Source organism: Piliocolobus tephrosceles, chromosome 11 (assembly GCF_002776525.5).
Source record: "Piliocolobus tephrosceles isolate RC106 chromosome 11, ASM277652v3, whole genome shotgun sequence".
Lineage (NCBI taxonomy): Eukaryota > Metazoa > Chordata > Mammalia > Primates > Cercopithecidae > Piliocolobus > Piliocolobus tephrosceles.
The window spans coordinates 94,460,817-94,478,000 of record NC_045444.1 but is presented as its reverse complement, the minus strand read 5'-3'; the positions used below and the strand labels follow the sequence as shown (position 1 = coordinate 94,478,000).

General features: G+C 41.2%; 1 protein-coding gene across 8 annotated transcripts in view; it reads left to right on the top strand.

The window, feature by feature from the left end:
- The window catches only part of PLEKHM3 (pleckstrin homology domain containing M3), a 225,924-nt gene that overhangs the window by 21,086 nt on the left and 187,654 nt on the right, over positions 1 to 17,184 (top strand). For 7 of the 8 annotated variants that reach the window (XM_023219826.2, XM_023219834.1, XM_023219795.3 and 4 more), the window contains exon 2: positions 4,130 to 5,058. In XM_023219826.2, the coding sequence (XP_023075594.1) occupies positions 4,449 to 5,058 (610 nt within the window). In that variant the 5' untranslated portion in view covers positions 4,130 to 4,448. Of the gene's footprint in view, positions 1 to 2,509; positions 2,565 to 4,129; positions 5,059 to 17,184 lie in introns of all 8 variants that reach the window. The other variant, XM_023219799.3, reaches the window with a different exon arrangement.

Here is a 17,184-nt window from a genome sequence, read left to right as displayed (position 1 = left end):
AGGTCATGAGGCGCTATCTCTTATGCAACGCAACAGCAACACATTTGTTCAACAAGTGTCTATTTAGTACGTGTGTGTGTGCATGCGCACCAAATGCTATTCCATGTATTTAGGGTACATTAGTGAACACAATGAACACAAATTCCTGGACTCGTAGAGCTTATATTTTAGTGGAGAGAAACATTAAATGTTAAATAAGTCAATTAAATGGTATGTTAGAAGATGGTAAATGCTTAAGGAAAAAGGGTACCTCAAGCCAAGTGATCAAGGTTAACGTGAACAGTAGTAAGTCATGTTTATAGTATATATCCTTAATATTATATGATGAGAATGGTACTTCAAAAACATATAGCCCTGGATTCGTGATGAGAAAAACATCAAACAAATCCAAAATGAGGGACATTCTCTGAAATACCTGACTAGTACTCCTCAAAACTGTCAAAGACATCAAAAACAGGTAAAGTCTGCGACACTATCATAGCCAAGACAAGGCCCAAGAAACAGGACAACTAATTGTCATGTGGTATCCTGTATAGGATCCTGGAATAGTTAGAGGACATTAGGGAAATTTGAAGAATTTTGAAGAAGGTATAACTTAAGTTAATAATAAGGTAACAATATTGGTTCATTAATTGTGAAAAATGTATCATACTAATGTAAGATGTTACATACAGGAAACAGAGCATGGGGTATATAGGAACTGAGTGTGTTATCTTTGTAATAATTCTATAGATATAAAACTGTTGACCGGGAGTGGTGGCTCATGCCTGTAATCCTAGCACTTTGGGAGGCCAAGGCGGGAAGATACCAGAGTTCAAGAGTTCGAGACCAGCCTGGCAACATGGGGAAACCCCGTCTCTACTAAAATTAAAAAAATTAGCCAGGCACGATAGCGGACGCCTATAATCGCTATTACTCAGGAGGCCAAGGCAGGAGAATTGCTTGAACTCGGTGGGCTAGAGGTTGCAGTGAGCTGAGATCGTGCCACTTCACTCTAGCCTGGGTGAAAGAGCAAAACTCCGTCTCAAAACAAAAACACAAAAACAAACAAAACTGTTTTAAAATGAAAAGTTTATTTAAACAAAAGCCGAGTAAGGGAGATCAAGAGTCTAGGGCAGAGAAGGGCATTATGATTTTAAAGAGGGTGGTCAGGGAGGGTCATATGAACAGTTAGCTGATTTGTTTTTCTAAGACCACTCAGCCCCCACTCTTGTCCGGACTGTATTAGAAACTCCACCCCCCTCCCCCAGCTCCGGTCCCTGAAGCTAGATGACCAAAGAATAAATTTGCAGTTTTGCCGTTACCCTTGCCTACTCGCTGGTTCTTTTGTGCCCTCTCGGCTGGTCTTAGAAAAAACAAATCATTAGCTAAGGAGAGAGTTGTCCATGTTGGGGTGTATGGGAGAACAGCAAATGCAAAGGCCCTGAGGTGAAAACTTGCCTGCATGTTTAAGAGCATGAAAGTGCTCATGGGGCCTCTTCCCTTCTTTGGGCCTCAGTGGCTTCTTCTATGAAATACTAAGGTTGAAAAGATAATCCCAAAGGCCAGTTTCCTTGTCTAACAGTCTATGGCTTTAGACCATGTGGGTTAGAAGTATTCCACCAACCAGCATGGCCAACACTGGTTATATACATTCTTTTTTTTTTTCTTTGAGATAGGGCCTCACTCTGTTGCCCAGGCTGGAGTGCAGTTGTGCGATCTCAGCTCACTGCAACCTCCGACTCTCTGGTTCAAATGATCCTCCCACCTCAGCCTCCTGAGTAGCTGGGACTACAGGTACACACCACCATGACTGGCTCATTTTTGTATTTTTAGTAGAGATGAGGTTTCACCATGTTGGCCAGGCTGGTCTCGAACTCTTGGTGGATCAAGTGATCTGCCTGCCTCCCAGAGTGCTGGGATTACAGGCATGAGCCACTGCACCTGGCCTGTTATATACTTCTAACCAGCCTGCAAATACCAAGCCAGAAGCATAAAAAATAATATATCCAGATAGTTCGATAAATCAAAAAAAAGAGAAAGAAACAATTACTTTGAAGGTTATTTACACTTTCTCTGTCATGAGTAAAGACTGAATTGGAAACACTGGATGAGAAAAGGAATATCAGTAATCTTCAGTGAACAAGTTAATGCTCTGAACCTTGGAGCCTCTTATGCATTGGGAAACTTGTACTTTGTTTATGTTCATTTCAGTTTTTAGTAAGGAAAGAATGAAAAGTTTTAAGATTTATTATATTTATGTATATTTCTGTCTCTGGTATATAAGATGAAATTGAAATATATCCCAAGTTTCAAAATTATAGAAGCACTAAAACCCTGTTACACAGTTAGAGAGACTGAAGGTTTAACTTTAGACTCAGAAAAAAATAGCCCTGTTTACAGCTAGAAATGTTTTATAACTAATATATAGCTCTAAAAATAAATCTATGCCTTGCTTCATGAAGTACTAACATAATAAATATCAAAATATGTAAAAGTAGACAAACTCATAGTCATTATCACTTTGCAGGAGGTTCTATAGAGATCCCATGAACTGCAAACCTCTTGATACATCTAAAATAAAGGTCTGTATATATGAGTTTAATTTACATATGTTAAGCTAAGTAGATTGGTGCTGTTGATATAAATGTAATGGTTTAATGACCTAAGTGGAAAAAATGAATTTAACCATAAAAATTGTGAAGTTTTTACAAAGAAACCACATCTATCTACATTTGTGACAACATGTATGTATTAGTTCGTTTTCACGCTGCTGATAAAGATACCCCTAGACTGGGCAATTTACAAAAGAAAGAGTTTTATTGGACTTATAATTCCACATGGCTGGGGAGGCCTCACAATCATGGTGGAAGGTGAAAAGCATGTGCCGTGTGGCAGCAGACAAGAGAAGAACTTGTGCAGGGAAACTCCTCTTTTAAAACTATCAGATCTCATGAGACTTATTCACTATCATAGTAACAGCACAGGAAAGACCTGCCCCCATGATTCGATTACTTCCCACTGGGTCCCTCCCACAACAAGTAGGAATTCAAGATGAGATCTGGGTGAGGACACAGCCAAAGCATGTCAATATATAATGGTGTTGCTAGTTGCCTAGTTTTGCCTACTTGTAAGTAGTTAAGGATTAAAAAAGTCCTTGCCTAGTTGTTTTGTTTTGTTTTGTTTTTTTTCTTTGGTAAAGGTATAAAGGTATATGTGACAGTTGGGCACTTGAAATGTGACTAGTGTAACTGAGGGACTTTGATTTTACTAGATTTACATTTGAATGGTCATAATGGCTGCTGTCTACTATACTGGACAGCATCACTGTCAAGGTCTGCTCTAATTTGTCCCGGCCTTGGTAATCTAGTATTTGAAAACACGGGTTACTACTTATGTAGGATTCTTTCTGCCCAGGTAGAGATGTAAGGTTTGGAACTTGAGTTCTGTAGAGAGAAAAGGATGAACTCAAACCTGCCACTCAGGCTGTGACTTCACCTTAAGCTCTTAGACACCCTGCAGACTGGACCCATACTCTGAGGCCAATCCTGGAAGTCTTGGGGAGTTTGGAGCCTGAAACCCTAAGAACGCCAGAGCATTGCTGAAGTCCAGAGTCATCATCAAGCATTATATAATCTAAGTCTAAGAAGCACAAGCACAGTCACATTTGGATTTTAAAAAAGGGCAGAACCTCCTTCTCTGCTTCCCTGGGGCACCTTTAAACCCAGCAGATCATCAGTGCCTTCAAAGTTGGTGAAAGGACTCAAGCATTTATGACTTTTAGACTGATTACGATACAGGCCCAGTCACAGAATTCCTAGTCTCTTTTGCTTACTATTTTAGGTCAGCATATCAGAGATATGCCAGGGCAGTCTTTTCACAAATGCTCTCAAAGCATTTTCTCTGTGTGAGTAAAAGCTATTGACCTTAATTCCTCTTATCAAGTGCTCCTCCCTGATCCGTTTAAGTTTTTATCCAAAGCGGGTAGTGATATGTATTCCTGACAATGGCACTTCTGTGTAGGTGTTGTCTGCCTTTGTGCTTGACTGCCATAGAACAGGCGTAGAAGTGGGAAAGCAATTCGGCAGATTTGTGTACTATAGAATACAATGAACCATGTGCCAACGTTATCCTGTTTATTTTCTTCCAGGAAATCAAGGATTGGCGTGGCGTTGCTTTGACAAATACTTCCTGTTGTCTTCACAGAGGTCTTGCTGAAGAATAATCTCAAAGGAACATTTGGTCTCCCTATACATCTGTTAATGTCCATAAGCCAGTAGCAAATGCTTTTAATTATTGGGGAAACATCAACCACCTTTATGTTTGGCCTGCTCCAGGAGGCCCAATGAAGGTTTCTTCCAGTTGTTTCCATAGCTGTATTACTAAAGCACCCCTCTTGGTTGGGTGAATGTTCATGAAGCCATTTCTGGAACCAGCTTAGGAGGCTGAGGCCTCCTGGAGCCTGTGACATGGAAGCTTTGGAAGTGGATGATATCAGCCCGGCCTTAGAAGTTACGGAGGAGTTCTTTAGTACTTTGGATAGTAAGCTAGAAAAGGCTGTGCAGCAAGCAGAGGTTTATGGGATCCAGGAAGTCCCTGAACTGGTGGGGCATGAGGTACTCAGTAACATAACAGACAATGGTGCTATGAGAAATGTCACCTCCCTGGGCAAGGGGGGCATGATTTGGGACCACTGTAAGAGCAGGCTCTTAGAAACCAAAGCTCAAAATGTCTTCCCTGCCAAAGAACAGTTTATGGTCCAGAGAGGGACAACCCCAGATAATCTTTCCTGGATGGAACAAAAGGAAGCATCAACCTTTAATTTTTTCAATATCTGTCAGCGTCGGAGGGACCGGCCTCGTTCTGTAAATGACTTACTGGATGAGACCTCAACTTTCAAGCCAGGACATGCTCGATCACGATCAGATATTACCCAAGTGGACTGGAGGGTGGTCCTGAAAACCATGCCTTTGCAGCAGCAGCAACAGCAGCAGCCATCGCTTCAAGGCCCACACGTCACCAGGCCATCTTTTCTGTTGCCCTCACCAAATAAGATAGAAGATGCTCAAGGAAATACTGGTATGTTTTTAAATTTTATTTATTTATTTCCTTTTTTTTTTTCTTTTGGGGCTGTGACTCAAATAAGCTTATATGTTTTTATATCTGACTTCTACTGAATCATTGCTGATTTTTCGTTTGTCTCTCTTAATCTGCCTCACGAGCATCTTACGCTCCAGCATCCACATCTGGCCTTGCTTATCTAAGCTCCCTCTTCCATTTTCTTATGTACTTTACCAGGCCTCAAGTCAACAGTCTTAGTATCTTCCTAAGAGGTATTCAGTGAAAAGACAATTATGGTAAATTCTCCCTTTCTAATCTTGTATGTGAGAATCAGAATACTCTCATACTTAATGTATTAATAGTATTTTCCTGTGCACGTTGTATGATACTGCCTATTCTTACAGTAGATCGTACGTTGGGCTGAGCCTATGCTAGGAAGGAGTTAAAGATGTGTGAAGACACAATCCCTGTCCTAAAGAACTTTTCATCTAGCTTAGGGGATCCAACACCAGCAAAAACTCAAGAAGGTACTTGGTAATGAGAGACAGTAGATGGGCCGTGCAAATGTGTGGGAGGGGCTTTCATTTTACTGTCCATATAAGAGTGAGTGGCAGTGACCGTAAGAGGACAGAAGAAGGAGAAGACACTGTGGGTTGGGCTTCTCAGGAAGGGCTTGGCTTGCAAGGGGACATGGAACTTGAGCTACATCTGGAAGGACACTAAGATGCAAACAGAACATCACAGGACATGGCACTTGGTCAGGGTTACAGTGTAAACAAAGGTGGGGAGAAGGGCGTGCAGAAGAGAGCAAGCAGACCCTGGCAAGTAGAGCAAAGGACCCTGTAGCCAGCAGTGACAGGAAATGGCTGGAGAGGGTGGTTAGGTCCTCCCTCATGGCAGAGGATCTTGAATTTCTTTTCTCCTCATACTTTATTCACATATGTGTGCACATGAATACGTACTCATGAACTTGCTCTTCTGTGAGACACAACAAACTCTCCATTTTCCCCAGAATTTCCTTTGAGATAATCTCATTTATACAGGCTATCAATTTTTGTTACTAATGACTCTCAGTCACCCTACTTAACCTTTAGTGTAGATGGCTTCTACTCAATTAACTGGGAGACCATTTTTGGTACTTCACTGCTGTTTTAGTATTACTTCAGTTTCTATCATTGCATGGTATTCTATCGACGCGTTCAACATTTTAATTATAAAAATTAGCTTATAAGTGTAACCCAAGGCAAGGATATAGTTTAGTATGTCTGTTAAGGAAATGCAGTGTTCCTGAAATTCATCCTTTTCAAATCCTTTATTTTTTACACTCTAATTCATGACTTGTAATTTCTTGTCTTCTCTGCTAGGCTCTCACCAGTCTGATATCTAACCAAGGGTAGTGACCGTGGGATTGAAAAGAAAAGGACATTGTATATATTTTTTCTTCTTTTAAAATCCGTTTTTTTAGAGACAAGGTCTTGTTGTCTCCCAGGCTGGAATACGATGGTGTAATTGTAGCTCATTGCAGCCTCAAACTCTCAGGCTCATGGGATCCTCCAACATCAGCCTCTCAAGTAGCTGGGACTACAGGCAGGCCCAGCTAATTTTTTCAGGTTTTTTTAGAGATGGGGTCTTGCTATGTTGCTATGGCTGGTCCTGTGCTCAAGCAATCCTTCCATTTCAGCCATCCAAGCAGCTGGGATTACAGGCATCAGCCACCACACCTGGCTAAGAAAAGGATATTTTAAAGCACAGTACTTGATGACTGATTAGATATTAAGGGACATGGCTGGGCATGGTGGCTCATGCCTGTAATCCCAGTACTTTGGGAGGCTGAGGCAGGCGGATCATTTGAGGTCAGAGACCAGTGTGGACAACAAGGCAAAACCCTGTCTCTACTAAGAACAAAAATTAGCTGGGCTTGGTGGCACGCTCCTGTAGTCCCAGCTACTTGGGAGGCTGAGGCATGAAAATCGATTGAACCTGGGAGGTGGAGGTTGCAGTGAGAAGGCGCCACTGCACTCCAGCCTGGGCGACAGAGGAAGACTGTCTCAAAAAAAAAAAAAAAGATGTTAAGGGACATACAAGTTGCTGTGAGCCCAGTGCCTAGCAGAATGATAGCTTTGCCTTGAGCTCATGTACAAGCAGTTGCACCTTCTGATTAGCAAATAACCTCAGTAGTTTTTTTTTGGTTTCTTGGCATTCATTTAGGTTTTTAATCACAAAGCCTCCTTAACTATCCTAAATCCCTGGTGTAGCCCAAGTTAAGAGGGTGTCATATTTCCAATTTTCTTTTTCCTAGCTTGTTTTGATTATAAATACAAGAACTCAACCTTCCTTAGGCTCTCTAAAGACCTGAACTGCTCCTTTGAGTGCTCTACTTTAATTCTCATGTTTAAAAAAGTTTAATATTAAATTATGTTGAAATATGAGAACTGAGTGGTATTTTGAAAAGTCAGCTGTAACAAATGGCATTTGCAAGTATCAGTATAATATATTCTGAACACCATTTATTTATTTATTTAAAAAATTTTTTCCAACAGGGTCTCACTTAGTTGCCCAGTTTGGAGTGCAGTGGTGTAAATCATAGCTCACGGCAGCCTCAGTCTCCCAGGCTCATGCAATCCTTCCGCCTCATATAGCTAGGACTACAGGCGTGTACCACCATGCCTGGCTAATTTTTTATTATTATTATTTTTAGTAGAGACAAGGTCTTGCTATGTTGCCCAGGCTGGTTGCAAACTCCTGGGCTCAAGCAATCCTCCTACCTAGGTCTCCCAAACTGTTGGGGTTACAGGCGTGAGCAATTGCTCCCAGCTATTGCCACCTTTTAGTCATCCGGGAGATAGCAAATGTGGGTAAATGGCATGCCAAGTTTTTGATACCTTTTCTTTCTGGCATTCTCTGGAGAGCAGGCAAGATAAATCATGTTCCTATTGCTCATCAGTTGAAGGGCAGGGGCAAGCAGTGGCCACCCATTTTCAGGCTGCAGTTCTAGATTGCATGGCTGATCACCTATTCTCACAAGTTGGTATTCTCACAAGCATTCTGGAGGGGTGTGCCAATATCCAGGTGCCTGCTAGTCAAAATCAGCCAAGATCTCTGAGTAAAATTTACTTTAAAACCTTTTAAGTTAGTAATCCAAACTGAAGAAAGACTCATTGTTTCTCCTGAGGAATATGCCAAAAGCAGAGGGAGGCAGTGCAGGACCTTGGCTAGAGCTGAAGATGAGGACCCAGGAGATTTGGGGTCAGGTAAGACCTCTTCCTTGAGCTGCAGACTCGCATCTCCAACTGCCTGGTGAGCATTTTTGTTGGAATGTACCACGGGCACCTCAAATTCAAAGTGTCTCAAATGACTCATAATCCTCCTTTCTCCCACTCCTGCTGTTCTTAGTTAACAAGGGTTAATGAAAGGCTGGGGGCTCTTCAGAAGAAATAAAATTTTGTCAATGGGTTTCTTTTGACGAGGTTTTGTGTCTATCCCAGTCATTCTCTTACTTGTGGGTGTTATTACTGCATGGTTATGTTTTCTCCAGTTAATGTTCATTTTTTTACCTGGCTCCTTTTCTGAACTCACCTTGAATAGCTTAAAGGCTTATCAAAGTGCGTCTTCCCTCCTCTGCTCCTTCTTCCTACCCCGCTTCATCCCTTTCCTTCCTCCTGTAACAAGTCAGAGAGTCTTCTTCATCAGGTAGGACCTCTACGTCTTCTGTCTCAATTGGTGATGAATAGTCAGGCTCTTGAGCCTTTCTGAGGATAAATGCTGTTTTGGGTACATAAAGCAAATTGGGCTCAGGTATAATGAGGGCTGTGGGTAGCTAGGGTGTAGCAGCTATTTTGCGAATAGGGAAGCCTGGTCTGAAATTCTGGTCAAACAAAGTAGCATGTTTGTTAGAAACACTGACTCTAAACCTAGACTGCTAGAGTTTCCAACTTTGCTCTAGTACTTACTAGTTGTATAACGTAGGGCAGGTTTCTTAATCACTCTGTACCCCCATGTTAATTTTTTTTTTTTTTTTTTTTTTGGACATAAACTATCAGGTAATGGTAGTACTGACCTCAATTTCTTGCGGTCATTAAATGGGTTAAAACATCTACAGTGCTTCTTAGAACCATGTTCAGTACGCTTGAACACTTAATAAAAGTTTTAAACATTGAATGATATTGTTACTATTATAAATTGAATTTGAAATCCATCAATGAGAATCAAAGTGACACTAACAAGCACTTCAAGGTGTTTTTTTTTTTTTTGTTATAAAATGGGCCTCACAATAAATATTTCTTGAAATGAATTGGCCTTCCTGTGGTATACTTTCTCATAGTTATTAACTGGTTTGTTAATGGGAAATAGACCATTCTTTCCCTCTCTCATACTGATTTGTGATCAGCTACTTAATTGTCATTCACACCAGAGTTTATAGTCACTGATGGAAGTGATTGTTTCTTACCCATTTGTTTTTCTTTCTTTTTTTTTTTGAGACGGAGTCTTGCTCTGTCGCCCGGGCTGGAGTGCAGTGGCCGGATCTCAGCTCACTGCAAGCTCCGCCTCCCGGGTTTAAGCCATTCTCCTGCCTCAGCCTCCCGAGTAGCTGGGACTACAGACGCCCGCCACCTCGCCCGGCTAGTTTTTTGTATTTTTAGTAGAGACGGGGTTTCACCGTGTTAGCCAGGATGGTCTCGATCTCCTGACTTTGTGATCCGCCCGTCTCAGCCTCCCAAAGTGCTGGGATTACAGGCTTGAGCCACCGCGCCCGGCTGTTTTTCTTTCTTTTTAAAGTTACTTTTCACCTGAGAATTTTACCCATTGTTTTATCTTCAGTATCTAACTTAGTGCTTTGAACGTGTGCTCAAAAATATGTGCTCGAAAATTTTTTAATGTAAAATGAATGTAATCCTGGTAAGAACTAAGCTGATAAATTAAAGACATTAACTTCTTTAGCTGGTTTGTGTCTTTCTAGAAAAAATGACTCCACCCTCTTTTCTGACATCCTCCCTTTCTCCACCTTCACATCAACATTAAGCATTTGTACATCCTCTCTGTGAAGCTCTGTAGCAGCAGTAAATACTGAAAAATGAAGATAGGCTTTTGTCTCAAAAGCTGCCCTGATTTTTTGATTTTCTCTCCCCGTGTTTACTTTCCCCTCCCTGACTGTGTGTGGCTTATAAAGTGCCCCTAACATTGGAAGAATGTTACTCTGGTCTTGGAGAGCTTGGAGAGCTATTTAGATACCATTTCAGACTCCTGAGTTGCGTAGGCACAATTAAGATTTCCCTTCTTACAGGAATCTGACTGCTGTTTGATGAGCACAAAGCCTGGTGAGGTCATTGTGGTTTGCCCTTTAGTCTTTCTGAAGTTGGCAATCATTTGAGATAATTTTATAACGTTTTTCAACTTTTCTCTCTTCCTTAATTGTGTTTCTTTATAGAAGATTATTGCTTTGGATTTGGAGACCACTGCTTTCCTAGAATGGGAAAGGGATATCTGAGAGCAGAATACATGAACCAGATTAATTGTTTGTTTAAAAGCCAACATCTGAGCACCCAGTGTGTTTGTTCTCAGGGTGAGTGAGACAGCCCAGGTGGAAAGAGAGGGGAAAAATAATAATAATGGCAGTGGCAGTGGCAGCTAACACTTTGTTCACTGACAATTTCAAGTGCTTTATAGGTAGCAGCTTATTTAATTTATAGAACACTCCTGTGACATGGGTTTTTCATTGGTCCTGTTTTAAGGATGATGAAACTGAGGCACAGGAAGCGTAAGTAACTTGTTCGAATTCCCACAGTGAGGGAGAAGTGGAGCCTCAATTTGGATCTAGGCAGTCTTCCTCTGAGTCCAGGCTCTTAACCACTAAGCTGGTGCTGTGCCCTTACTTTGGAAGCTAGTGGTCCTCAGTCTCCACAGCCCTCTACTTTGAAAACCTCATTGGCAGTAAATCCCTATGGGGGTATTGGTGGGGATCAGTACGATAATGTTCACTGAACTAAAATTAACCAACTTAGGTGTGGTTGAAATTATTTAACACAGAAAGATTTATGTATGCCTTGTAACTCTATCACTGGTTCAGAAAAACTGAGGCACGCCAAAGCAATCCAGCTAAGCAAGGATTGTTCCCTGCATTTAACTTATTAGCTGAAATACTCGGACACAGAGCCAGTCACAGTTTCTTAGGAGACCAATGAATCCACAAAAGGAAGACAGTCACTTTGCCTTTCATACTGTTTAATGTTAGCATGGCAACAGCTGAAGTGAACCGACCCCGATGGGTTTGTAAGCATGGAAGGGAGAGCTGTGGGGTTTTGCCCCATTTAAAAAATATTATTATACATTAAGTTCTGGGATACATGTGCAGAACGTGCAGTTTTGTTACATAGGTATACACGTGTTTGGCCCATTTTTTAACTGTTTTACTTGGGAGATTGCCTTGCCTCAGGCAGAGGCAGACCTAGCTCTGACTTCTTAAGAAGGAATGTCGGCTGTGCTAGTGGATGAAGGTTGCCACCAGTTGATGGGATGTGGCTTTTTTCCCATCTTAAATAGTTAACACCATTTCCATCATCTGAGGATTGAATAGTTCTGTCTCAGGGTTAAGTCATAAAGTGATGATGGGAAGAAATAGATCTAAGGCAGAGTGACAGCAGAGGCAATTATCTCTGAAGAACCTCAAGGTAGGTGGTGGACACCAAAGCTTTCTCAGGATCAGTGCTTCTCCTTACTGCCATCCCAGCGTTTGCTATGCCCTTGGTAGCTATAGCAAGGTATGACTGGGAACCAGCCCTGAGAATGGGCCCTGATCCTACTACCAGAATGGCTGATTTCTTACAAGTCAATTCCAGAAAATGAAAAAAAAAAAAAGAATGGCTGATTTCTAGTCTTAGCACTAGTCTTAGTTGTATAAAGACATGCTCTTCACTAGTGTCTGTACTAAACCCTTTTCCCTCTGCATCACTGTTGTCTGTTCTTGTTCATTGAGTAATGACACAATCATAAGCACCAAGGACTTCCCTGTGGGATAAAGGAAACAAGATCTTAACATCTCAGAATTACAATCTAAACATAAACGTATCATAAGGTAGGAACATAAAAAGTCATGTGAACATGTGAACATATATATGAAATATAGGTTATACACACACACACTTATAACAAAGTATAGACACATAGAGGAAGTGAGGCTGTATATAGACAACTTTATTGTCTATTACGTTTGGTTTACAAACCTACTGAGGCAGGTTAAATTATCTCTATTGTCCTTCCCAACTCCGAAATTATATCATTTTAGGATGTATTTGAACTGACCCTGACTCATGGTTGTGTGGAAGCTAATTACTGTAGTCAGATAATAAAAAATTGTAATGAAAACGTAGGTATGGTTGAAATTATTTAACACAGAAAGATTTCTGTGTGTCTTGTAACTCTACTTCTGGGTGAACCGTTGTTGCAATTTTTAAAATAAAAAAATTTTAAAGAAATTCTTTGCATTAGCTACAGAGCTCTGAAACTCAACAAACTGCCGGAATCTAACTTACTTTTCCATTCCTGACTGTGTTCACATTTTCATCTGCTTGGCAAGGGCAGTGGTCAACTGGGCTTTTGTTTCCGTCGGTTTCACTCTCTGCTGACCTGGTACCATTCCTATGCCTGTATTTTCTTGTTCTAAGTACTTCAGGAGAAGGTCTCAAGCAGAGATTTTCTTTAGGGCTAGAAAAACCATGGCAGTAGAGTTTCTTTATCCCAGGTTTTGTGTTACTCTGTTTCGGTTCCCTTTTTCCCCATCTTTCACTTTTTAAAAAAAAAAGCCAAATTTGGGACTTATACTAAAATGACTGCTTTTTCAATTATGATGTTTCTCAAAAGCCTTGGAGCCAGTAGAGGTGGGAATATTCCTGCAGGCTAAGAACAAGTGAGGTCACCAGGACATGGTCTCTTGCTGAATTTATGATTCACCCTTCAGCAAGATTAGTCAGTACAAAGAAGTTGCTAAAATAGGTCACAGAAAATTGATTTTATATGGTCGTATAGTTTCCATTGGTTACATTATTGAATGTTGGCCTGTGGCAGCTATTTGGAAACCCAATATGCCTCATTGACAGCCCACGTTCTGATTCATAACACTTCTCTTTGGGAACCTTTAAATCAAAATGTCTGATATTTTTTCCTGGTTGTCCTACTAATTTATTTTTTTTTCTTTTTGGCTAAGGAAAACTATGGTTACTAATTTTATAAACTGCTAAAGTTTTCTTTCTAAAACGCAAATCTTTTCATATCACTTTGTTCTCAAAAGTGAACCACAGTTCCCCATTTCTTACAAAATCAAGTGTAAACTTTATAAAGCATCCAGGTATCTTCCCAACCTTATCACCCACACCTTCTTCCTTTTGAGCCTTTTTGCCATTTTTGAAAGTGCCATGTGCTTTAAAGCTCCTGGGCCTTTGCTGCCTCTTCATCCCAGAATACTTTCCCTGCCCTTTTCACTTTCCAGAAATCCTCCATTATCTTTCAAGGGCCAATTCAAATGCCCTGTCCTCCCTGGGACCTTTCCAGATTTTTCTCAATTAAAATTCTTTTTTTTTTCCCCCTTTCACTTTATGTTCCCATGGCACACTTTACTCTGCTGTGCACGATAGATAATTGCTTGTCCATCTATCTCCCACACCAGATTGGAAGTCCTTTGAAGGTACTGTGCTGTACCAAGCATGAGCACATGGAAGGTTGAATTCTGTGTATTGGTGCTTAAAAATCAGGACAGAATAGTGATGTTTTGTTTTTTATTTAAAATGGAAAGGCTTCTCTTTCCTTTCTCCTTAGTTACAGCTTGATTCAAGTTGAATGAAGTTTGTTATTATTAATACTGTCAGTAAGACAGTATCACTTAATGAGCGATAATTTTATGCCCAGCTCTGTGCTAAGAAGTGTTCATTCACTATCTTAGTTAATAATCACAACAGTTTAACATAATAGATGATATTATCCTGATCTACAAAGGAGGAAACTGAGGCTTAGAGAAGATGACCTCATCCAAGGCTATGCAGCTAGTATGTGGCAGGGCTAGGATTCTAAGCCAAGACTAACTCCAAGACTGCACATAACCACTGTGTTATACTGCCTCTCCAGCCTGAGGAAGGCTAGGACTCATGCCCTCCACCACAAATAAAACACAGTGTGATCTAGATTTAAAGTCTGGAGGTTGGAGTTCCACTCTCAACTTGCCCACTTTGTGGTATAACCTTGGCCAAGTCATTTTGCTTCCTGGAACCTTTCCAAATGAGTTCAGTCAGTTAGAATGCTTTCAGAAGCAAGTAAAGTACTCAACCAAAAGTGGCACAAATAGTAAGGCCAAAATATCATTGTATTTTTTCTTTTATCTAACAGATAACTATTGAGCACTTAGTGAATGTCGAGGACTTATGCAATGAACACTTAACAAGATACCCAGGGGTAGGTGGTCTTGGGGTCATCCAGAACCTACAGGCTTTCCATCTTTTTGCTTTGTTGTCCTTGGTATATTGGTGATTTCTCTTCTCTCCCCTCGTTGGTACAAAGTGGCTACAGCTGCCCCAAGGATCATTGTTTAAAAAATTTTTCCTAACTTCCCAAGTGCGTTCGGATCGTTTTCTTAAATACCAACAGTAAAAGCCAGGAAGAAAGAAAGCAGGGCATCTCTTCTGGGTCTTTTTTCCAGAGGCTCCCAATAGCGCCCGCTCCTTGGCCAGAACTGGGTCACATGTCCACCCCTAAGGCAATCTCTGGCAAAGGAAAATAGGCTTATTGTGATTGGGTTAAACAAATTATTATTCTTTTCACAGGGCAGGGGAGAGGCCATCTTTCCTGAGCGTATTGCCCCCATACCTGAACAAAATTAGGTTCTGTTGATGAAGGCAGCTGATAGGTTCTGCCTCACGTGTGGATGTATTAGTGGAATTTCTAGGATCCCTTCTGACTCTAAGTCTCTAATTCTATAGGCTGCATCAAGAAATCGTAATGGAATGCCATTTATGCCTCAAATCCAGCAGCCTCAGTATGGGAGGGTCTTTTATATTTAATTCCTATAGATTAGAGATGTAGAGCCAAAAGCTCACCATGGCAAAGAATAAGCATGTTTGAAAGGCAATGTTTGGAATTGTTTCCTGGGTCAAAAAGCTCAACAAAGGCTAGGGCTTGCCCTCATCACAGAAGACAGAAAAACTCTGCTTTTAAAAAGTTGGATCTGTGATCTCCTAGTCAGGTTCTCACTTGAGAAAAATTGGCCAGGAATGTATTGACTTATGCTCTATCACTGTTGCAAAGAACTGGATGGAAGAGATTATGCTCTTATGCTCTTTCACTGTTGCAAAGAACTGGATAGAAGAGATCCCTAAACTGGTATATCTAGCTAATATGTAGCCAGATATGTTACAGGTCTGTTTCCACTAGAGCTGACATAGGTAATCTTTTTTCTAGATTTATGAAGGGAAAATGAATGGAATATCCTTTTTTTTACCCAAAAAGAAAGTCTCCAACGTAGCCATAGAAAAGACTAGTTCATTTCTACCATAACAAATTTGTTAATAAAAATATCTGTGGAATACCATCTGTGTACTCCACTGACCAACACTGTACCAGGGCCTGTGGAGCGTATTTAATATGTGCAAGACACAGTCTGGCTTTGGTTCCTGTAGTATCATTGTCTTCGTGTTCTTTGCTATGGACATGTGTGTCAGTGGCATGATTAGTGTGCCCTGATGTGCCTGTGACGAGGAGGACAAAGACCTAACATTAGTTCATTTTTTCCCTTTGTTTCTGGCTTAAACATAGTTGAGTACTATAGTATGAAACAAATTGACTTGGAAAACTGTGTTTTATTAACCAGGAATGGAAGAAAAGAGTGATGATTATGATTCAGAATGCCAGAGGAGTCTTCACTGAGGAAAGGCTATTTCAGCTGAACTTTGAGAGTTGAGCACGAAGTCAAGGTGGAAAGAACACAGCGTATGTATGAGATGGTCAGGAGGCTAACCTAGAACAGGGGGACATTTTGGAGTAGTAGGCTGAGACTTTGGAGGACCTTCAAAGCCATACGAATAGACTTACTGTGATATATTTGGCAAGAAGCACCCACACATGTCTTGAGACTCAAGATTAAAGGGTATTTGATAAGAAATGTGGAAGTTGGTGGGGTGAAAGGTGGTGATAGGGTAGCAGGGACCCTCACTTTCAGTGGCCTTATGTGTCCATGTAAAGGGACATCAGCTAGAATGGCACTCTTGGCCTCTCTCCATCCGTTTGCACACTCCACCCATGAGAAGGAGGAGTGACTTATTGGCAAGTTTAGGAGATGAACCAGGTAATTCAGCTGCTCTCCTAAGAGCACTGATTCTGGTCCGCTCGCCCAGGTCTGCTCCTCCATGCCATCAGCCCTTCACGGGCAGTTTCCCAGGAGGGGAGGCCTCTGGCTATCCAGTGATGCTTGTGACTCAGAGGTAAGTCTGTGAAATCCTGGGGTTCAATTTGCTGCTACACAACTAAGTTGTATCCTCCAACTGGCTGATGTTTCGATCCCCATGTATCTAGCCACCCTCTGTCCATCTCAATTGGTTCAAAAGTTGGGTGAGGAAAAGGAATGGTCTTCAATGGGTCTCCTCAGACCCCAGCAGTACATGGAATGATTGGTAGGTGGAAAGAACTAAGGGATGGAAACCAATCAGGTCTGCCAGGCGTCATGATGTGTGATGAGGACTCAAATTAGGGTGATAGTGACAATGAAGAGAAAGTTTCCTTCCAATGAAAGGAAAAGAAGGGCTGTAATTGGGGATAGATGGAGGATAACGGATAAAGGAAAGAGAAAATCTAAGTGAAGGCCCACCGTCTGAAATGCTCTTTACCCCTTCCTGCCATCTCTGAATATCAATTCTATCCTGTTTTCAAAGTCTACCTCAGATGCCACCTCCTTCTCAAGACTTTCAAGAACTTCCCAGGCAAAAGCCCTCTCTTTCTTCTCTTGCATGTTAGAAGGCTCTGAGTACTTTTTGCTGCATATTGCAGATACTTTGGGGCCCATCTTTTCTCCACTATGGGCTGTAAACTCTATTGACAGGATCTGTGTCTGATTGGCTTGGTATCTCCACAGATTCTAGCAAAGTCCTCTGCTGATACAGTCAGCAATATTTA